The following is a 23,464-nucleotide window of genomic DNA, read 5'->3' as shown; positions in this document are numbered from 1 at the left end:
AATGTTCTGAAATTTAAGCATGCATAAGTTTTAATTTTATGGTCTAATCAGGCAACAGATTTATCACACAGATTTATAATTATCAAATTTACAATGATTGGAATCACCTAATATTAGAAACAGTTATCCTAATTTATTTTTGGCTAAAGGGGTACACAGTTTACGAACTATTGTATAGTAAAACTGGTTTTTATATGTGATTTGTGGAACCAGTCTCATTTTATAATTGTCTTTATATATGTATTGATATTTAAACTTATTTTTAACTGCTCAGCTAAACATACTTGCAATTTTCTGAAAGTGCATAGAAAGGAAAAAAAAACGCATATTTAAAGCAAATTTGTTTAAAAAATGTTGGCAAGAAATAACATTCTTTTTTAAAAAGAATATTAATTTAGGGAATAAACTTAATGTACTTAGGTTTTTTTAGGTTGAATGGTGAAGTTAGAATTGATCATTTTTAATACTGTATTGCTGGTGTAATGGCAATTTATAAGCCATTTAAAGGAAAATTCTGTTAGGAGTGATAATTTTTTATACTTTAGATTGCTATTATGTTAACCATTTATGTTAGGAACTTGTGTTAAAGTATTAAGACTGTCTATACTTTCGTCTATGAATAAATATGAATATTCCACAAGAAATGACTTTGTTTTATTCTCTTGTTCTTTTTTTTTTTAAATAGCTGTCATTATTAATTATGCAAGTGAAATGTTTGACTGCTGAACTCAGTCAATGGCAGAAAGAAACTCCTGAAAGTAAGATTCTTATTTTTAGGCTTATATTTTTGTAAACAAATTAATGGTGAATTAATTTAATGATCACAAGAAGAATTCAAGGTCCATTTACCCTCTTGAAATTGCCTAATTTCCATTGCTATTAGGAAGTCACCTTATTTTTCTTTTTTTACACACATTATTTCATACTTCATTATTATTATAGATGAACATATCTGTCTCACATTAGAATATAGTAATCTTGATTATGGAGATTTTATTACAGCCCTCACTGTATCCTCATAGACACTGTTTTATATGCTCAGTAGAAACTGTAAATTGTTTCTTAATGAATGAAACTTACCTAGTAGAAGAGAGAAATTATTTTAGATACTTACATAAGGGCCACATAGATTTTATGTTGCCTTTTGACTTGTCCAACTGAGGCCAGCTATATTTTTGCCTTTGGTTGAGCAATAGAAAATGGCTTAAAGGGGACTTCTCTGCTGGTCCAGCGGTTAAGACGCCACACTCCCAATGCAGGGGTCCCAGGTTCAATCTCTAGTCAGGGAACTAGGTCCCGCATGTTGCAACTAAAGATTCTGAATGCTTCATCTAAAGATCCTGCATCCTGCTATGAAGATCCTGCGTGCCACAACTAATACCTGGTGCAGCCAAAAAAATAATAATTAAAAAAAAGCCTTAAAAATCTGTAGTTATAATACCCAACTAGGAGATATTTTTCTATTATTAAAGCCTACATTCCTTTATGTGGTATGTATGTCTGTATTTGGTCTTATATATGGATTGTACCCTCTTTTTTCATTTATGTCTCCCTTCTGCTTTCTTCTGCCCCTCTGTCTTCTTTCTTTTAGGTGCCCCCCATCCCTTCTTAGTTTACTCCCCATTCTCTATCCCAGTTATTGGGATTCTTTTCTCCTCATTCTCTTCTCAATTTTATCTGCATTCTTGTTTTAAACTATTATATTCATACCAATGTCCACCATTGTTTTGTGTCTTCACTCACCTAATAGTCTTTTTTTTTTTTTTTTTTTTTGGCTGCGTTGGGTCTTTGTTGCTGCGCATGGGCTTTCTCTAGTTGCGGCGAGCTGGGGCTATTCTTCGTTGCAGTGTGCCTGTTTTTCATTGCGGTGGCTTCTCTTTTTGCCGAGCTTGGGCTCTAGGTGCACAGGCTTCAGTAGTTGCAGCACACAGGCTCAGTAGTTGTGGCACACGGGCTTAGTTGCTCCACGGCATGTGGGATCTTCCTGGACCAGAGCTCGAACCCATGTCCCCTGCATTGTCAGGCAGATTCTTAACCACTGCACACCAGCGAAGTCCTCACCTTGTAGTTTTTTTAATTTCAGCACATCAGATAGGTATGTATATACAATTTTGATTTTAATTTGCATTCAACTGTTTATCTTATTGCCTCCTCTAGCATTATATTGGGCATCTCAAAGACTGCTCATACTCTGCTATTAAAATGTTGGTGTTCTTCAGTTGACTGTGTTCAGTGATTTTTGCTTCTTACTCTATACACTATTTCAACAGTATATTTTCTGCTTCTGTTTTTATGGGTTATATCTGTATTAATGACTTCTATATTAGTTTGCTAGTGCTGTCATAACAAAGTAGCAGGACTGAGTTGCTTAAACAACAGAAGATTATTTTTTTCCTTCACAATTCTGGAGGCTAGAAGTCTAAGATCAAGGTGTTGGCAGGGTTGGTTTCTTCTGAGGCCTCTCTCCTTGGCTAATAGATTATCATCTTTCTGTGTCTTCACATGGTTACCTGTCTGTGTTCTAATCTCTTTGTATAAGACTGCCATTCATAATGGAGTAAGGCCCAACCCAATGACCTTGTTTTAACTTAATTACCTCTTTAAAGTTCCATCCCCAATATAGTCACATTTTGAGGTACTGGAGATTAGGGCATCAAAATCTGATTTGGGGTGGGGTGGGAGAGGGTGAGGGATAGGGAGAGGACACACAATTTCCACAACAACTTTCAAGTCTGTATATCCAAACCAGACTTCTCTGTAACATCACACTTATATATCTTTCTACCTTCTAGACTTCTTTTCCAAATTATTCTACAGATGCCTCAGATTCATGAACTGATTGCCATTCCCTGACACATTGAATGGAATCTATTTGATAGCTACAAATTTAAGAGTCTTTTTAGATTCTTCTAGATTTTCCCATTTCACATATAGCTGGTCATTAAATATTGAGCCCTACTGCCACAGATTTACTTTAGGCCTTTATCACCAGTCCACTAGTTTATTAAAATACACTTTTTACCTCTTGATCAAGAATTCTTTTTATTAATTTTAGAAATTTTCAAACTTAATGAAAAGTTGAAAGTCCAGCTTCATTCTTTTGCATGTGTATTATCTACTTTTCCCAGCACCATTTGTTGAGAAAACTGTTCTCTCCCCCATTGAACTGTCCTGACACCGTTGTCAAAAATCAATTGATGGTGGTGAGGGGAGGCGAGGGTGGAGTGTGATGAGTTGGGAGATTGGGATTGACATATATACCCTAATATGTATAAAATGAATAACTAATAAGAACCTGCTGTATAAAAAAATAAATAAAATTCAAAAATTCAAAAAAAATCAATTGATCATACAGTGAGGATTTAAAAAAATATTTATTTAATTTATTTTTTTTGTCTGTGTTGGGTCTTTGTTGCTGTGTGCGGGCTTCTCTCTAGTTGTGGCCTACGGGTTTTCTCTCTCTAGTTGTGGTGCACGGGCTCCAGGGCACATGGGCTCTGTAGGTGTGGTGCGCGGGCTCCAGAGTGTGTGGGCTCTGTAGTTTGAGGCATGTGGGCCCTCTCATTGAGGCGCTCTAGCTCAGTAGTTGTGGTGTGCTGGCTTAGTTGCCCCGTGGCATGTGGGATCTTCCTGGACCAGGGCTCGAACCTGCATCCCTTGCACTGTAAGGTGGATTCTTTACCACTGGACCACAAGGGAAGTCCCTACGGTGAGGATTTTTATTTCTGGGCTCTCTACTCTATTGGTCTATATCTCTGTCTCTATGCCAGTAGCACACTGTTTTGATTATTGTAGCTTTGTAGTAAGTTTTGAAATTAGGAAGTGTGAGACCTCCAAATTTGTTCCTTTTTTTCAAGATTGTTTTGGCTATTTGGAGTCCCTTGAGATTCCATGTGAATTTTAGGATGGATTTTTCTGTTTCTACAAAAATATCATTGGGATTTTGATAGAGATTACATTGAATCTGTAGATTGCTTTGGGTGTTATTGACATCTTAATAACATTAAGTCTTAACAGTCCTTGAACACAGGATGTTTTTTTCTTTTCATTTGTGTGTCTTTAATTTCTTTCAGCACCATTTTGTAGTTTTCAGCATATAAGTTCTTTGCTTCCTAAATTAAATTTGTTCTTGAGTATTTTATTCTTTTTGATGCTATATGTCAGGGAATTTAAAATTTTTATTTTTCTTATTTTCATAAGCTTTTACATACAGACCTTGTACTGCCAGCACTGAACACAGTGACCTGTTGGTCAAATACCTACCTTGCTTAAGGTTGTGAATCCCATACTCTGCCACACTAGAAAGATTATTAAAATCTTTATATTCTTAGAGGCTGTCATATTGTATCCATTGAAATGATTGTTTTAACATTAAAGTGCTACTTTTGGCCACATTCACCAAGAGGGAGATTTTTGAACTTTATGTTTTTAGATCCTTTTCATTGTATAGCCATCCTAGGGCTACCTATAATTAGTTCTAATACAGAGCCTATGAAGTACAGAGCTCTTTTCTATTAGAAAACCCTCTAGGATGGCAAATAGCTTAGAAAGTTTTCAGTAGCATATCATTTGAGAAATAGCACTTTATTAGGAAAGATAAACTTTTCTTAGTATGAGTTGAACTTTTCTAAGTATAAGGGATTTGATTTTGCTCTGTAAATTAATTAAGGAATATTACTTTATACTCACTAGACTGGCAAAAATTTTAGAAGAGTTTATAGTATCTTTTGCTGTTTCTTGTTCATTGCTTCTAGAAAAATTTAAAAAAAGAATCTAGCATCCTGTTTTAAAATTCAAAATACACATTTCCTTCTATGAAATTCACTTTCTGAGAATCTATCCCACAGGAATGACAGCACCAGTGTATAAAGACATAAATAAAATAATGCTTCCTGTGTCATTGTTTTTTGAGGCTAAAAGCTAGACACAAAGTCAATGCTCAATCAGTAGTGAAATCCCTGAACACGTTTGGTGTATTTACCCTGTGGAATATTATACAATGATTTAAAATTATGAATTAGACTTACACCAGATGAATATACAGGATTTCCATGGGGGTTTTTTGGGGTGAAAATAAGAATAATGTGTATGATATTATCTCATTCTTGTAAAACCAGCAATAACAAAATTAATAACATATGCATGTATATGTACGAATATGTATATATGTATGCATAGAATCATGTAACCACAGAAATATTTAAGGAACACACTGTAGATTATTAATTTTGTTTTTGATGGATTGGAAAAATAAAATGAGAAGAGAAAAAGGCACTGAAAACAAAATGCATAAATATCACATTTGTCTAAAATTATATATAAGTTGGCTGTATAAGATGTTAAATTTAAAAATTTCATTAAAACTGTACACATCTCATAAAAACTTCTGTAATATATAAATGGAAAGGGAAAGGGGTATCTCAGAAACCACAAAATCAAATTCTTGATTTTTGAGAGTTAACTAAGCATATGTATAATTTTGGTTTGTTTTGTTCCTGTAGTGATTCCACTGAATGAAGAAGTTCTGGTAACATTAGGAAAAGAAGAGGTAAGTTACTGAATTTATAGTAATCCAAAATAACTTATAACTAGAAGTGTTTTGGATAAGTTCATGCCATAATGAGTAAGATGAAACCACTTTAAAATTGTATTAATTATGTTTTATTGAACAGGATATTTTAGATGATTTGAATTTTGAATTAAATATGTAAACCTTACTCTGTACTTAATTTTTAGTTGATTAAACTCTTCATAATAAAAGCAAAAAGGTTAAACATAGCTAAATGATCATACATGTATATCTGTCCCCAAAACTTAACACAAATGTCAATAAAGATTTTTTTTAAGTGTCAGTTTATTAGATCAGAGTATAGGAGAGAAGGTAGAGGCAAAGAAGAATTTTAAACAAGGTTGTAGAGCATGGAAATAGATAAGTATCTGTGTTCCAAGAGACAGAAGTAACAATGACAAGAGAGATTATCTGCCCTACAGAACTGAAGAGAAAGTCTTTGAATTTGAAGGAACCTTGTACTTCAAAATTCAGGGTTCAAGAGTGGAGCTAAAAACAAGGAGTTTTTTTTAAAGTAAGAACAGACTACTAGACCTTCTCCCTCTCTCTTTTGCAATCAAGAGGCTAACTTTTACCCACACACCTAAAAACCAGAGGTATATGGTGTGGAGACATTAAACTATTGAGGCTTTGGACTCAGCACACTAAGTTGGGTGTTTAGTAGGGGTGGTGTGAGGTCAAAAGTCAGAAAGTTCAAGTTAACATTTTTATACTGTGTGATGAAGTACCAGCTTCTTCCCTTGATCTATCTCCAGGGGTCCTACTGTATGGTATAAAAGTAGCTTCAGACTGGAGCTAAAATAATCTCTGGGAAATCTAAATGGCCTGAGAAAAAAGGTCTATAAGTATTAATATATGGGGGTTCCCAGTGAAAAGCGGATGGCCATCCATCAAAAAGCCATTTATAAACAAAGTTTGTTTTTGAGCTTTAAATGAGAATGCCAACTTTTATTCAACATAGTGTTGGAGGTCCTAGCCACAGCCATCAGACAAGAAAAAGAAATAGAAGGAATCCAAATTAGAAAGGAAGAAGTAAAACTGTCACTGTTTGCAGATGACATGATCCTATACATAGAAAATCCTAAAGACACTACCAGAAAACTACTAGAACTCAATGAATATGGTTAAGTTTCAGGATACAAAATTAATATACAGAAATATGTTGCATTTCTATACATTAACAATGAACTACCAGAAAGAGAAATTAAGGAAACAATTCCATTTACCATTGCATCAAAAAGAATAAGGTAACCTAGGAATAAAGCCACCTAAGGAGGTAAAAGACCTGTAATCAGAAAACTGTAAGACACTGATGAAAGTAATTGAAGGTGACACAAATAGATGAAAAGATGTACCATGTTCTTATATTGGAAGAATTAATATTGTTAAAATGACCATAACTTCCCAAGGCCATCTGCAGATTCAGTGCAATACCTATCAAAATACCAATGGCATTTTTCACAGAACAAGAACAAAAAAATCTTAAAATTTGTATGGAAACACAAAAGACCCCCAATAGCCAAAACAATCCTGAGAAAGAATGGAGCTGAAGGAATCATGCTCCCTGACTTCAGACTATGCAGCAAAGCTACAGTAATCAAAACAGTCTGGTTCAGGCACAAAAACAGGCACATAGCTCAATAGAACAGAATAGAGAGCCCAGAAATAAACGCACACACTTATGGTCAATTAATCTACAACAAAGGAGGCAAGAATTTACAATGGAGAAAAGACAGTCTCTTCAATAAGTGGTGCTGGGAAAACTGGACAGCTACATGTAAAAGAAGGAAATTAGAACATTCGCTAACACCATATACAAAAACTAAAGATGGATTAAAGACATAAGTGTAAGACCAGAAACCATAAATCCCCTAGGAGAAAACTTAGGCAGAACGCTCTTTGACATAAATCATAAGAATATTTTTTTAGATTTGTCTCCTCAAAGGAATTAAAAACAAAGATATACAAATGGGACCTTATTAAACTTAAAATCTTTTGCACAGCAAAGGAACCATCAACAAAATGAAAAGACAACGTACTGAATGTGAGAAAACATTTGCAAATGCTATGACTGATAAGGGGTTAATATCCAACATATATAAATGACTCGCAGCTCAACATCAAAAAACCAAACAAGCTGGGACTTTCCTGGCAGTCCAGTGGTTAAGACTCCATGCTTCCACTGCAGGGGGCATGTGTTCAATCTCTGGTTAAGGAACTAAGATACTGCATGCCATGTGGTGTGGCCCCCACAAAACAAAACAAAACAAAACAAAAAACAAACCAATTAAAAACTGGGCAGAAGTCCTGAATAGACATTTTTCCAAAGGAGACATTCAGATGACCAATAGGCACGTGAAAATATTCTCAGTATTGCTAATCATTAGGGAAATGCAAGTCAAAACTACAATGAGGTAACACCTCACACCTGTCAGAATGACTGTTGTCAAAAAGAACACAAATAACAAGTGTTGGTGAGGATGTGGAGAAGAGGGAACCCTCATACACTGTTGGGAATGTAAATTGGTGCAGCCTCTGTGGAAAACAGTATGGAGTTTTCTCAAAAAACTAAAAATAAAACTACCATGTTACCCATCAATCCCTCTGCTGGGTATATATCCAAAAAGAAAAAAACCCCACTAATTCAAAAAGATACATGCACCTCATTGTTCATAGCAGCATTATTTACAGTTGCCAAGATATGGAAGCAACCTAAGTGTCCATCAACAGGTGAATGGATAAAGAAGATGTGGTATATATGTAATGGAATACTACTGAAGCATAAAAAAGAATGCAGTTTTGCTGTTTACAACAACATGGATGGACTTGAAGAGCATTATGCTAAGTGAAAGAAATCAGGCAGAGAAAGACAAATACTGTATGATATCATTTATATGTGGAATCTAAAAAAATACAACAAACTAGTGAATATCACAAAAAAGCAGACTCACAGATACAGAGAACAAACTAGTGGTTACCAGTGGGGAGAGGGCAGCGAGGAGGGGCAATATAGGGGTAGGGAATTAAGAGATACAAACTATTAGGTATAAAATAATCTACAAGGATATATTATACAACAGAGGGAATATAGTCAATATTTTATAATAACTATAAATGAAGTATAACCTTTAAAAAATAAAACTAAATAAAAAATACAAAAAACTAGTGAATATAACAAAAAGGAAACTCAGAGATATAGACAACAAACTAGCAGTTATCAGTGGGGAGAGGGAAAGGGGAAGGTCAATATAGGGGTAGGGGATTATGAGGTACAAAATGTTATGTATAAAATAAGCTATAACGGGACTTCCCTGGCAGTCCTGTGGTTAAGACTGCACTTCCACTGCAGAGGGACGTGGGTTCGATCCCTGATTGCGGAACTAGGATCCTGCATGCAGTGCGATGTGGTGGGGGGCAATGGGGGGGAAACTATAAGGATATATTGTACAACATAGGGAATGTAGCTGATACTTTATAATAATTATAAATGGAATATAATCTTTAAAAATTGTGAATCACTATTTTACACCTGTAACATACAGTATTGTATGTTAACTATACTTCAATTAAAAGAAAATGTTGACTGGCCAGCCGATGATCATTGACACTTGTGAAATGCCTCCAAATGGAAAGGCGGAAACCCAAAACAAGTGATGAAGATGAATCTTGAGAAAATAGAGGCAATTCAGGGAACAAAGAGAATTTAATAAAATAATATCTTCCTAATTTGATTAACTCTACTTTATCAAGTTTTATTTTAAGGCAGCAGTCCCCAACCTTTTTGGCACCAGGGACCAGTTTCGTGGAAGACAATTTTTCCACAGACTGGGGTTGGGGGTGGGATGGTAATGTGAGCATTGGAGAGCAATGGAGAGTGGCAATGAAGGAAGCTACAATTGCTCACCCACCGCTCACCTCCTGCTGTGCAGTTCCTGTCTGCGGCCCGGGGATTGGGGGCACCTGTTTTAAGGTTTGTGCTCAAATATAAGAAATATTTGCCCAACTTAAGGTCACAAAGACTTTCTTGCATTTTTTTTTTAGAAATTTTAATATTTTAGGTTTCACATTTAGATCTACGATCCATTTTAGAATAACATTTGCATGTGGAATGAGTTATTGGTAAAGGTTCCTTTTTTTTAACGTGGATACTAATTATTCTAGCACAAATTGTTGAAAAAACTATCTTTTTCTTTTGAATTTTCTTTGCATATGTGTTGAAAATTAATTGATCATATATGTGTGGATCTATTTCTAGACTCTCCATTTGTTCTCCATCCTATGTGGTGGATATATCTTCCTTTGTTCTGTATTTCTGTCTTTAGGCCAATACTGTGTTGGTTTGTTTACTGAAGCTTTGTAATGTCTTGAAATTAAGTAGTATGAGTTCTCTAACTTTGTTTTTTTACCAACATTGTTTCATATTTTCATATAAATTAGAGTTGGCTTGTCATTCTGTCCCATAAAGAAGTTTACTAGAATTTTGACTGAGATTGCCCTGAATCTGTAGTTCAAATTGAGAAGAGACATATTGAGTCTCAGTCCAGATCCATGAGCACTATATGGTCTCTGCATTTATTTAGGCCTCTGTTTATTTTTTATTTAAAAATGTCTCACCAATGTTTTGTAATTCACTATATCAACAGACTAAAAAAGAGAAAAAGCATTTTATCATTTCAATAAATTCAGAAAGAATAAGTGACAAAATTCATATTAATTCATGATTCAAAAAAAGACTTTATAAATTGTGATAGACGTGTGCAGGTCTTGAGGGATTTCCCTGTCAGTCCAGTGGTTAAGACTCTGCGCTTCCACTGCAGGGGGCACAGGTTCAATCCCTGGTTGGGGAACTAAGATACTGCATGCCACAGGGTGCGGGCAAAAAAAAAAAAGAAAAAAGAAAAAAGATGTTTGCAGGTCTTGTATATGTTTGTCAGATTCATCCCTTTAGTATTTCATATTTTTGGTGCTATTAAAATGGTATTTTTTTTTATTTCAATTTCCAATTATTTATTGCTGGTATATTCAAATACAATTAATATTTATGTCGATCTTGTATCTAGTGAGCATGATAAACCCCTTTTATTCTAGTAGCTTTTTTGTAGATTATGTAGAATTTTCTTTTATATTCAATTAATTAATTTATTAATTTTTAAAATTTATTTGGCTGCATGGGGTCTTTAGTTGTGGCAGGCAAACTCTTAGCTGCAGCATGCATGTGGGATCTAGTTCCCTGACCAGGGATTGAACCTGGGACCTCTGCATTGGGAGCACAGAGTCTTCATCACTGGAACACCAGGGAAGTCCTCTGTAAGATTTTCTCCATAGTTAGTCATGTCATCTGAGATCAAAGGCAGTTTTACTTATTTCTTTCCATCTGGATGCTTTTTATTTCTTTTTCTTGGCTTATTGTACTGTCCTAGAATATTTAGTAATGTATTGAATAAAAGTGGGGAGAATGGACATTTTTGCCTTGTTCCTGATCTTAGTGGATAGCATTCACTCTTTGACCATTAAGTGTGATGTTAGCAGTAGGTTTTTCATAGATGCCATTAATAAAGTTGGGAAAATTACCTTTTATTAGAATTTATGAAGAATTTTTCAAATCATGAATTAGTATTGAATTTTGTCACTTATTTCTAAATTCACTGATTTCAACTATTTAATTAACTTGATTCCTAAGATAAATCCCACATTGCTATAATGTATTAATTTTTTAAATTTATTGATGGAGTTAATTTGCTAAAATTTTATTAAGTTGTTTTTTTTTTTTTTTTTTTTTTTTTTGTGGTACGCGGGCCTCTCACTGTTGTGGCCTCTCCCGTTGCTGAGCACAGGCTCCGGACGCGCAGGCTCAGCGGCCATGGCACACGGGCCTAGCCGCTCTGCGGCATGTGGTATCTTCCCGGACTGGGGCACGAGCCCATGTCCCCTGCATCGGCAGGCAGACTCTCAACCACTGCGCCACCAGGGAAGCCCCTATTAAGATTTTTGTGTCTGTGTTTTTGAGAGATATTGGTCTGTGGTTTTCTTTTTTGGTGACATCTTTTTCAGGCTTTGGTATCAGGGTAATACCAAGCTCATAGAAAGATTTCAGAAGTATTCTGTCTTCTAAAGAGCTTGTATAGAATCAGTATTATTTATTCCTTAAATGTTTCTTAGAATTTATAGGTGAAGTCGTCTGACGTTAGAAATTTTTTGGTGGGAAGATGTTAAACTAAATATTCAGTTTCTGTGTGGCTAGTCAGGTCATCTTTCTCTGAATGAACCTTGGTAGTTTGTGACTTTGAAAGAGTTTGTCTCATCTAGTTTGTCAAATTTATTGACAGAAAATTGTTCATAGCATTCCCCCATTACTATTTTAATGTTTGTAGCAACACTCCCTCTCTTATTCCTGATGTTGGTAATTTGTGTCCTTTTTTTCTCCTTTAATTAGTCTGGGTAATTTTATTGATCTTCTCAAAGAACTAGCTTTGGGTTTCATCAATTTTTCCCTATTTTTCTTTTTGTTTTTCTCTTTCATTGATTTAAAACTTTTACCATTATTTTTTCTTCAGCTTACTTTTGGTTTTATTTGCTCTTTTTCTAGTTTCTTGTGGTGGAAGCTGAGGTCATTAATTTGAGAGCTTTCTTCTTTCTAATACAGACTTTCAGTGGTGTAAATTTTCATCTGAGTACTCCTTTTGCTTTATTCCAGAAAATTTAACCTTTTCGTTTTCAGACAGTTCATAGTAATTTCTTATTTTCCTGCTGATTGCATCTTTGGCCCATGGATTATCTAGAAGTGTGTTTTTTTTTTTGTTTTTTTTTGTTTGTTTGTTTGTTTGTTTTTTTTTTTTTTTTTTTTTGCGGTATGCGGGCCTCTCTGTTGTGGCCTCTCCCGTTGCGGAGCACAGGCTCCGGACGCACCGGCTCAGCGGCCATGGCTCACGGGCTTAGTTGCTCCGCGGCATGTGGGATCTTCCCGGACCAGGGCACGAACCCGTGTCCCCTGCATCGGCAGGCGGATTCTCAACCACTGCGCCACCAGGGAAGCCCTAGAAGTGTGTTTTTAGTATCCAAATATTTGCACATTTTTCCAGGTACCTTTCTATGATTGATTTTTTTTTTTGAACTTTTAAAAAGTTTTATTAGTGCAGTTATTATAGTGAATTGCAATTTATATACTGAACTATTTCTTTTTCTTCTCTTTTTTTAAAAGTATGGGCTCTGACACTTTTTATTTGTGAAACCTCAGGCAAGTTACCTAGCTCTTTTTTTTTTTCATACATCTTTATTGGAGTATAATTGCTTCACAATGTTGTGTTTGTTAGTTTCTGCCTTACAACAAAGTGAATCAGCTGTATGCACACACATATCCCCATATTCCCTCCCTCTTGAGCCTCCCTTCCACCCTCTGTATTCCACCCCTCTAGGTGGTCACAGAGCACCAAGCTGATCTCCCCGTGCTATGCAGCAGCTTCCCACCAGCCATCCATTTTACATTTGGTAGTGTATGTATGTCAATGCTACTCTCTCACTACATCCCAGCCTCCCCTTCCCCTCTGTGTCCTCAAGTCCATTCTCAATGTCTGCATCTTTATTCCTGCCCTACCACTAGGTTCATCATTTTTCTAGATTCTATATATATGCGTTAGCATATGGTATTTGTTTTTCTCTTTCTGACTTACTTCACTCTGTGTGACAGACTCTGGGTGCATCCACCTCACTACAAATAACTTGATTATTATTTTAATTTAATTCCATTATTGGATCATATTTAATGTAATATCATTATGGTTGCATTAAAATGTACATACTTGATTTTTCTTCCGTATTTGTCCTACATTTTCTCTATTCCTATTTTCCTCTCTTCCCACTTTCTTGGATTAATTGTGTATTTTTCAAAATAAATGCATTTTATTTACATTATTAGCTTATTAGGTATATCTCCATTTTTTTTTCATGGTTGCTCTAGGGTTTATAATATACAATTTTATATTATTACAGATTTAGATTTATAAGAAGCTAATGGAAACCCTTAATATCAGGAGAATGGACACTAGCTAATGTGTTCTAGAAACAAAAGGATACTAGAAAAAGTTTAGTTTTTTGTAATCCCCTATAGCCATACAGTCTTCTTTTTTTTTTTTTAACATCTTTATTGGAGTATAATTGCTTTACCGTGGTGTGTTGGTTTCTGCTTCACAACAAAGTGAATCAGTTATACATATACATATGTTCCCATATCTCCTCCCTCTTGCGTCTCCCTCCCTCCCACCCTCCCTAAACACAGTCTTCTTATATGTTCCTCAGATACCTCATACTTCTGCCTCAGGGCCTTTGTACTTAAAATTCCCTTTGCCTAGAACATTCTTTTGCTAGATGGTGACATGACTTATCTTTTGATGTCTTTCTCTGTTGCTAAACTGTTAGTAACCTGATCAGAAAGGTCTTTTCATATCATACTACCTACCTAAAAGAGCCATCCCTGCTCCTCATTTCTGTACTCTCATTTTGACCTATTTTTACTTTATGGTATTTATCCCTCTCTGGAGTTACAAGTTTGTTTCTTTGTTTGGATTCACCTCTTTGTTCTGTTCATCTTTGCATCCCTGACTCCTTCATCAATGCCTGGTGGCCAACAACTGATCCATAAATATTTGTTGAATGAGTGATATTCATTTGTGTCTGTTTTGTATAGTCTCCTTAGAAAAGAGACCTAATCTGCCTGGTTACTGAAAATTCACCATTAAATTGCCTTTCAGTATGAAATTTAAAATTACTGCTCAAAACCCCTTATATTTTTTAATTTAACAATGAAATATTACAAAGAACTTAGTACCTGCTGTATAATTTCCCTTTCAAAGATTTTTTGCTAGGCTTTTTTTTGCTGTTGATTTCTGAATATATATACTAGTATGTAAATTTCACTCTCATTCAGAAATATCACTCTTTACAGGAGTAAAGACTAAGCAATTAATTTTAATTATTTTGTTCTAGTTCCAAAAATTGAGACATGATCTTGAATTGGCACTATCTACTATTCAGTCAAAGAATGAAAAGTTAAAGGAAGACTTAGAAAGGTATATTTATGTTATAATTACTATTAATCATTGATATATATTGAATTGGCATTAATGTTTTATTTGAATACTGTTTTGTTTTTCCATGTTTAAAGGGAACAAAAATGGTTGGATGAACAGCAACAGATATTGGAATCTCTTAATGTACTACACAGTGATTTGAAACAGCAGGTTGTGACATTTTCTGAATCAAGGTATTGATTTTGTGTTCTAGGTTTTCATAATAGGAGAAATTATTTCTTTTTTAATGTTACATGAAATACATAGATGAAAAGAAGGTAAATTTTACCAGAAATTGTGTCTTATCCTGACTTTTGCCAATTGTTAAGTTACCTAATTTTTTATGAATAATTTGACTTTTAGTTTTCCTACATGTTAGAGACTATTTATCTCATAAGGCTAGTTATTTTGAGCAATGAAGTTTGAACAAAGTTTTTGATTAACTTTATAAGTAACCAGTTATATATACTTAAGTATTTTATCAGCAAATTAATTCTCTTAAATTTAAAAAACAATCTTTTAGAATCTTTAATGAGCTGAAAACGAAAATGCGTGATATAAAAGAATATAAGGAGAAACTCTTGGTTACCTTGGGTGAGTTTCTAGAAGACCATTTTCCTCTGCCTGATAGAAATGTTAAAAAGAAAAAGGTAAGTTTTAGACAGCTTTTAAAAATAATGTATTGAACACTATCAAAGGAGTTTATGAAATCTCACAAATTATTGATTGTTAGAAGATAAAACACAGATGATTAAATTGTGTGAGTCTAATTTGTACCAAAGAATGTAATAGTGCTTATGCCTGGGGCTAAGATTGTAGGTAAGATTTGTTTTTGTTTTCATTTTCATTGTTTTTCAAATTTTCTATGGTAAACATATGTAACTTTTAAAATCAGAAGATACCTGTAGTTAAGGTAAGTTATTGAGTATTTTAATAACAATTATGATGGAATAAACCTTTTTCACAAAAGCAAGTAAATATTTCATTGAGTGACAGAAGGTTGGGATCAAGCACTTTAATTCCTTTTTTAAAAATAGTATAGGTATAAATAGAACTTGTGGAAGTGGAATAGGCATTGAAACTGGGACCAGAACAATCTTTCTAAAAATATACACATTTAACAATTTATTTAATCATGTATTTTAAAATATACATATTTTAATCATTTTTCAACATAAAACTTTTGATGCCTCCCTCTGGGATAAAGTCTATAAACTCCTTAGAAGAATGAATTTATATTCTGGACTTTGTCTATCTTTTTAGCCTCTTTTTCAGCCATTCTTTATCCATCTCTTGCATGAGTCCATTCAACCATAATACTACAGTTCCAGCAGATATGCAATGACCTGTCACTTTTTTGTGCCTTATACATTCTATTCCCTCTGGTTACAAAATGATTCCTATTTGGTGAAAATAGTAAATGCTTTCTTAAAGCAACTCAAACATCATCTTTTGTGTGATGCATTGAATGAAGTTTTGGTGTCATTTTATTAGCGTTTATTACATGATTTTGTAGTAATCATTTATGTCTCTTTCTCTGTTGACCCACCATTCTCTGTGAGCTCCTTGGTTTGTTTAATTCATCTTTGTGTCTGTACTGTCTTGCATACCTATTGTAGTACCTTCTGAGTTCATATTTCTTGAATGACTGTGAGCATACTAGGAAAAGGAGAAAAAAAGTTTTGTTTGTTTTCTTATAATCTGTGTTTATTTATTCTTCCCTGTGTTCTTTGTAATTATCAGTAGGCTTTACATTTGTTATGGACAATTTCTTCCATTCTATCCATTGTTATTTATGCCCCTTAGTCATTTCTGAAATTGTTGATGACCTTCTGTTAACGATTTCAGTAAATTCATGATCCCTTACCTCTTAATGATCATAATCTTAAAATAACTCAATGATTTATTTTCTGATTCCAGTCTCTCTTTTTTCCAACTTCTTTTTTTTAACCTATTAAGGTTTTCCACTAATAGAACCAGAGGTTTGAGACACTCCTAAACAAAAGCATTGATTACCAGAAGCCACCATGAGTTTATTAAGTCATATTGGATAAGCTCACTTTTTTTAAATGAAGTATAGGAACTGTTGATACATATTACAAACTGATAGGTTACTCTCTCTCTCCCTCTCTCTCTCTCTCTCTCTCTGTCAAGCAATAATAATGGATGTATCAGTGGGCTCAAGCTGCCATAACAAAATACCAAAGAATAGGTGGCTTAAACAAAATAAATTTATTTTGTCATAGTTTTAGAGGCCAAAAGTCCAAGATCAAGGTGCCATCAGAGTCTTATTTAAAATAAATAAATTGTGTTATTTATTTTAACTTTGGTAGTTTCATTGCATTTATATTCTGTTCTGATACCATCATTCATGTATACATTAGTCTTTATTGTACATTATGTTGGATTCAATCATCTTTTACCATTCATTTTTGAGTTTTTAAGTTTAATCCATTGTTTGATATGATGGGTTTGTTTGACAAGTAATTTGTTCAAGAAGAATTCATGGGTGTTTTATTTTTTGAATTCTTAAATGCTGAACATACTTTGCTGTATACTTAAAGGCTTATCTTAGGCAGAGATTTTAAAAGTCACAAGACTTGGTAAGGGGTTTCTCCATTCTTCTCAGATTGAATGTGCTGTGGAGAAGTCTGAGGCCAGCCTGTAGATGTCTTGCTGTTTCTGACTATTTGCCTGAAGGATTCTTTATCTCTGAACTTCAGTAACTTAACAGGGATATGTCACAATGTTGATCGTTCAATATCAGTTTTGCTTTGAAGATGATGTATTGTTCCCAGGGGCAGATTTAGGTCACATTGCATTTCATGGCAATTTTATTTTATTATATTTTACATTGTTTATCATATCCTTATGTTAAAACATTTTTTTGGTTTTCTTTCATTATATTTTTCTTCATTTTCTTTGATTGTCTCAAACCTTTATATTTTAATCTGTGCCTTGCTGCTTGTTTCTTTAATGTATTTATTTCTATAAAACCTTAGGAGGACTCCATGCTAATCTTTGACTATTGTCAGGAAAGTACTAGATGTCACAATAGTAGGAGAACTTGTAGTTAATTGAATGTCTGAACTCAAAAGCTACTGATTAGATTTAGTATTATCCTAGAAGATTTCCCTTAGAACCTTATCCTATGGAACATTTTTAACAGTAATTTGGATAAAGAGGTAGAAGACAATAGTCATCAAAGTTTACAAATGATATGAAATTGAGAGAGCACTAGATAGTAAATTTATTGGATGACAGAATTAGAACTGTATTTTTTAACTGGCCAGATAAAATAGCATGGTCCAAATAAAATAGGATGATATTTAGTGGAGGTGCATAGAATATTTTTCTTGAGTTTAAAACATTGAAGAACAAAGGAGACATATCTTAGCTATATACAAGGAAGGAAACTTTGGCACTTTAGATGATAGTGTTCTCAGATAGAGGTCAGCAGGGCAGAATAGATGTCCAGAAGCTAATTCAATCTTAATCTTAAACTTGAATAGAATTCCAGCTTCTACACATATGGAAGTGAGTCTTCTATTTCATCTTCGGTTTTCTAATCACAGCTATATCATTGTGGAGACTGGATTTTTTAAAAAAGGTAAATTAGAGCACATTTAGAGAACAACCATACTATTGAGAGGATGCAAGTCTATGAGGAATAATTGAAGAAGCTCATGATGATTAATATGGAGAAGGCAGGGAGCTCATAATAGCTGTCTTTAGATGTTTGAGAACTCTAGGGTGGAATTGGAATGAAATTTATTCTCTGTCATTCCAAGAAAAAAAGAACTAGTGAGTTGAGTTAATATTAGGAACTGTCAAGAACTATAGAAAGATGAACAAACCTCCCTGGGAAGCAAGTTTCCTGTCCCAAAGCTGTATCAATACAGTCTGGAATGTCATTTGTTTGGGATATTTTGATTGGGAAGGTTCAAAATTAGATTTTCATTTATATGAATATATATAATATGTGTAATATAATTTATCCATTTATATATTTAGAGATAGATAGGTAGATACTCTGATTTGTATCTTCTAGTAATTGCAAAAGATTTTCCTGTCTTAGAAGTTGTTTCAACTATTTTTATGAACCTTACTGTTTAGTACAGCAGATTGTTTTCTTTCAGAATTCTTTTTAAATCATCTCATTATAAATGTTTGGTTTTAGTATATCTTGTACCACTGCAATTGAGGAATATTAATTTTTGAAATTTTGCAATAAATACAGTGTAATATTCTGCCATTAGAATTGAAATGTTAATTCTTTGTTATTTACACTTCTCTCAAAGAAAAACATTCAAGAATCAACTGCACAGCTGATAACACTGCATGAAATGTTAGAGGTAAGTGTTTTGTGTAGTTGTTTTGTCTTGATCTTCATTAGTGATTTGTGAACAATTTTATACATAGGCTTGAAAAAGAAAAAAATGCTGCTTTAGTTCTTAAGGTATATACCAAACTTTATTATATATATTAATATCTTAGTATAAAATTAGTTTCTATTTTCTATGTAGTAAGAAAGAATATTATTTTTTAGAAGAAGATGAAACTAAATTCTTACTCTTAATCGTGTTCCCGATTATTGCTTTAAGAAAATTTTTATGATGTTGTTTAGTATCTACACAGTGAAAGCCTATGCTGTTACATTGATGTAATCTTTAGTTGGCCAGTCTGTATTCTATCTAAAATACACAATTGAGTTTAAGGATTCTTTCCACAAAGTTGCAGAACTTCATTCACAGATTTTCCTTAAATAACATTCTTTTTTCATAATGTAAGGACTCATTACACCTTTTTCTGCCTGACATTTGCTTTTTATTTTTTATTATTATTATTACTATTTTGTGGTACACGGGCCTCTCACTGCCATGGCCTCTCCCATTGCGGAGCACAGGCTCCGGACGCGCAGGCTCAGCGGCCATGGCTCACGGGCCCAGTCGCTCCACGGCATGTGGGATCCTCCTGGACCGGGTCATGAACTCGTGTCCCCTGCATCAGTAGGCGGATTCTCAACCACTGCACCACCAGGGAAGCCTGCTTTTTATTTTTTTACAAATATCTTTGACCTTTTTAAAAAAGAAGTTTTTGAACTTCAGCCAAATTACCAACTATATTAAATACTTAAATCTTGATATGATGACCTATTGCAGATAGGGTGGAGAGGAAGGTAGTCTATGAAGAGCTATTTAACAATTAATGTGGCTTTTTAAAGTCATTGGTAAGTTTAGAATAAAGTGATTTCAGAAAACTTGTTTCACATTGTAATTTTATACATTGGATGCTAAAGTCTCTTTATCTAGCTAAATGGTTTTGGTGCCTCAGGATATCTTAATAAAGAATATTATTACTTGGAAAAGCAAAATACAGTTATTTTTTAGATTGTGATTTTAATCTTTTAACATATTCCTATTTACTCCAGTTTATATCGAAACTACTGTTTCTTGTGGATGACTTGACTTTTTTTTAATAAAAGTTGTTATATATGTGGCAAATATTGACAGTTGTTAACTGGGAAATACATGTATAATTTTTGAATAGTGCACTATGGGATACCATGTAAAACTAAGATTTAGAAACTATTTTTGTCTCCAAGGCTTGTATTATCAATAATAAATGTAAACAATTTAAACTGCAGTTCAGTGAAGAATAAACCAATATACTTTAACATTCATGTTAAAGTAGAATTTTTAGCATTTAATTATTTATGGCATCTACTAGAATTTTGATTAATATAATTGAAGTTAGAAATGAAAAGTAAAATTTTAAATTATATTAAAATAAGCAGTTGCTCTAAAATGGGAATAACATTTAATTATTTTATTATCATACCTAAAAGAAATGAGACCAAGAGCTTTTTTCTCCAGGATGTGGTTCTGAAGTAGCTAAAGTTAGGGAGTTCCTTGGTGTCCTGGTGGTTATGATTCTGAGCTTTCACTGCCACGGCCCACATTCAATCCCTGGTTGAGGAAGTGAGATCCCACAAGCCACATGTTGCAGCTAAAAAAAAAAAAAAGAGAGAAATAGCTAAAGTTAATGACAGATGAAATTATTTCAAGAATTGAGATGTTAAAAAAAAGAATTGAAATGTTGATATTATTATGAAATGTGATTGAGATGGGAGCTTTATAGTTTTAATTTTATTTCTATGGCACTTTATATTTGTATCAATTGTATTTTTCCTTTTCTGTGTTTCTTAATATAATATATTTAAATTAAAGCTTTGGCTTGGCAATTCAGAGATATGGAGTCTAATCCATGATCTATTACTAATTATGTGCCCCTTGAGGAATCTTTTAACCCTTCTGGATTCTGGTTTTGTAATTTGTGAAGGCACTGTGTGGGAGCTGAGGAGGTAGAGTAATATTGATACATATTTAGCATTTTTCAGTATGTTTCATAGAACATTAGTGTTTAAAGAATTTTAAATGTGTGTTTCTTAAAAAACCTTTTTTAATGCCAGTGGATCTGGGATATACAGGTGATTCTGAGTGCACATTGGCAGTCTTTCTCCAGCTTATATAAGCATAGAACCCTGTTTCTCCACACTAAGAGCATCCTTAGGGAGACCAATTCCATGGAACGTAGTTCAGGAAATGTTAGTCTTATATAATTTACTGCAGATACTCAAAACATCCCAATTTGTGGTTATAACCCCTCAATATCCTTAGTGAAGAAATCAAAGATATTTAAGATAATCTGAAGGAAATGATGATGATAGAATTGTTGTTTCAAAGATTTATCAGATGAATAGGTGTTTTTTGGGGGAAGAGTAGCATTGGTGATTTCTCTTTCCCCCAAATATTAAGACATGTATGCTGTTTTTGAACTTTGTGAGTATTTTTTAATTTTTATTTTTAAGAAATGGTTATAACCAATCTTGTAACATAAACAAATTATTAATCCTAAGAGAAGTGAGAGAATTGTAAATGCCTTTTAACTAGTTTTTAGGAATTTTAAAAGTTAAGTTGCAAAGATTCATTTTAAAGCTATTTCCATTCACTAATATTTGTTTTTTAAAAAAGAAAATCAACTATTTAAGTTAATACATAGAAATTATGATATAAACAGTTACTCAAAGGGAAAAGACATTAACATTCTTTGGTAAGAAACTTCATTAATGTTTTATTATAGCTGTATCAATTTTTTTCCAAGTAAAGTATATTTTGAATGATTTTTTTTCTAGATTCTTTTAAATAGATTATTTGATGTTCCACATGACCCATATGTCAAAATTAGTGATACTTTTTGGCCACCTTATATTGAGCTGCTCCTGCGTAATGGAATTGCCTTGAGACATCCAGAAGATCCAACCCGAATAAGATTAGAAGCCTTCCATCAGTAAAAAGATGGTCTTTTTTTCACACAGTACCTAAAGAATCTTGTCATTCAAGGATAATGGAAACACTGAGAATTACTTGGATAAGGAACATTATTTACAAATCAAAGCACATAGTCCATCTTCCTTTTGTGCTTAAAATGACTCATGCTGACATCCACTATTCATTTAAAAATGGTCCTTTTGCAGTCAGTCATTGCTTTGGCATTTTCAACTGGGTGGACAAGAATGCAAGTGAAAAATATTCTAGATTTAATTATTACAAAACTTTAAATATACCTTACTAAGGCAATATTCTTTGGAAAATTCGTTGTTAATTTATGATATTGATAATGTAATATTTTTCTTTTAAAATTTATGACAGTTTCTTTTATGAATTTGATTTCCATTTGGTGCTTACATCCTTTAAATTTACAAATTGTAATGGAAAGGCCATTTAATTTGCAGGAGGTTTAAAAATTGACTTAGTATCTTAATGTAGAAGGAAGCATAATTTAAAAGTATTTAGTAAATACGTTCCATGTATACTGCCATATTTCTAGATTTGTTAAAAATTGGAATGTTAAAAAAACTAATGGATAAAGGTAGCATGAAAACTATATTTTAATGTGTATTATATTACAAGTGATAATATATATTAAATCATTCTTGATTCTGTTATTACCAACAATACTGTGTTCATAAAATTTCGTTAATCCTCTGTGACTTTTCTGTAAATAAAATTCTCATTTAAAACTCTCTAGCTTTTTTGGGGATGTGGCATGATATTTTAATAAACTAAATAGACTTTTTTCATAGGTAGATAAATGATGATATTATAGAACTACATATAAGCTAAACTAGAGAATTCCAAATACTTTTTGTATCATTAGTTTTCTAAGACGACTTAGTGTATACTTTTAGTTTTGAAAATGCTTTCTACTGCATTATAGTATCCACGTTTCTTGTTTACCTTAAATACTTCATCTTTTTTAAGGTAGGCAAAAACTATTCCAAGTATACCATGTTCCTTTTATGGAAAATACAAATACTGTTATATTTTAGAAAATGTGTAAGTTCTTTTATGGGAAGATGACATACAAAAGTACCTTCCTAGAATACTCTAGTTGGGAGTCAAAGGATTGAGCAATTAATTATTCCTCAAAGTTACTGGAAAAAGGAAAAATGGTGCTAGCAGTATAAGTCTGACAATAATTCTATCTGACAAGAGCAGATAATACTGTTGTCTGTGAACTTCTCTGTGTTGCAAATTACAGAAAGAAATAGATAAAGGCAATAAACAACTTGATGATTTATTTGGCAAGTCTTTTTTTTTTTTTTTTTTTTGTGGTACGTGGGCCTCTCACTGTTGTGGCCTCTCCCGTTGCGGAGCACGGGCTCCGGACGCGCAGGCTCAGCGGCCATGGCTCACGGGCCCAGCCGCTCCGCGGCATGTGGGATCTTCCCGGACCAGGGCACGAACCCGCGTCTCCTGCATCGGCAGGC

The 23,464-nt window shown here is 33.5% G+C and overlaps 1 protein-coding gene across 4 annotated transcripts in view; it reads left to right on the top strand.

Annotated features, from left to right (window-relative positions):
- CENPK (centromere protein K) overlaps positions 1-23,092 on the top strand; it is a 39,203-nt gene extending 16,111 nt beyond the window's left edge. For all 4 annotated transcript variants that reach the window (XM_059062320.2, XM_067031036.1, XM_067031038.1 and 1 more), the window contains 7 exons: positions 686-758; positions 5,502-5,548; positions 14,549-14,631; positions 14,727-14,825; positions 15,155-15,281; positions 18,933-18,986; positions 21,827-23,092. In XM_059062320.2, the coding sequence (XP_058918303.1) occupies positions 686-758; positions 5,502-5,548; positions 14,549-14,631; positions 14,727-14,825; positions 15,155-15,281; positions 18,933-18,986; positions 21,827-21,985 (642 nt within the window). In that variant the 3' untranslated portion in view covers positions 21,986-23,092. The remainder of the gene's footprint in view (positions 1-685; positions 759-5,501; positions 5,549-14,548; positions 14,632-14,726; positions 14,826-15,154; positions 15,282-18,932; positions 18,987-21,826) is intronic.
- The last annotated feature ends 372 nt before the right edge of the window (positions 23,093-23,464 follow it).

This window comes from Kogia breviceps, chromosome 4 (assembly GCF_026419965.1).
Source record: "Kogia breviceps isolate mKogBre1 chromosome 4, mKogBre1 haplotype 1, whole genome shotgun sequence".
NCBI lineage: Eukaryota > Metazoa > Chordata > Mammalia > Artiodactyla > Physeteridae > Kogia > Kogia breviceps.
The sequence above is the reverse complement of the archived record's forward strand: the minus strand, read 5'-3'. Positions and strand labels throughout refer to the sequence as shown.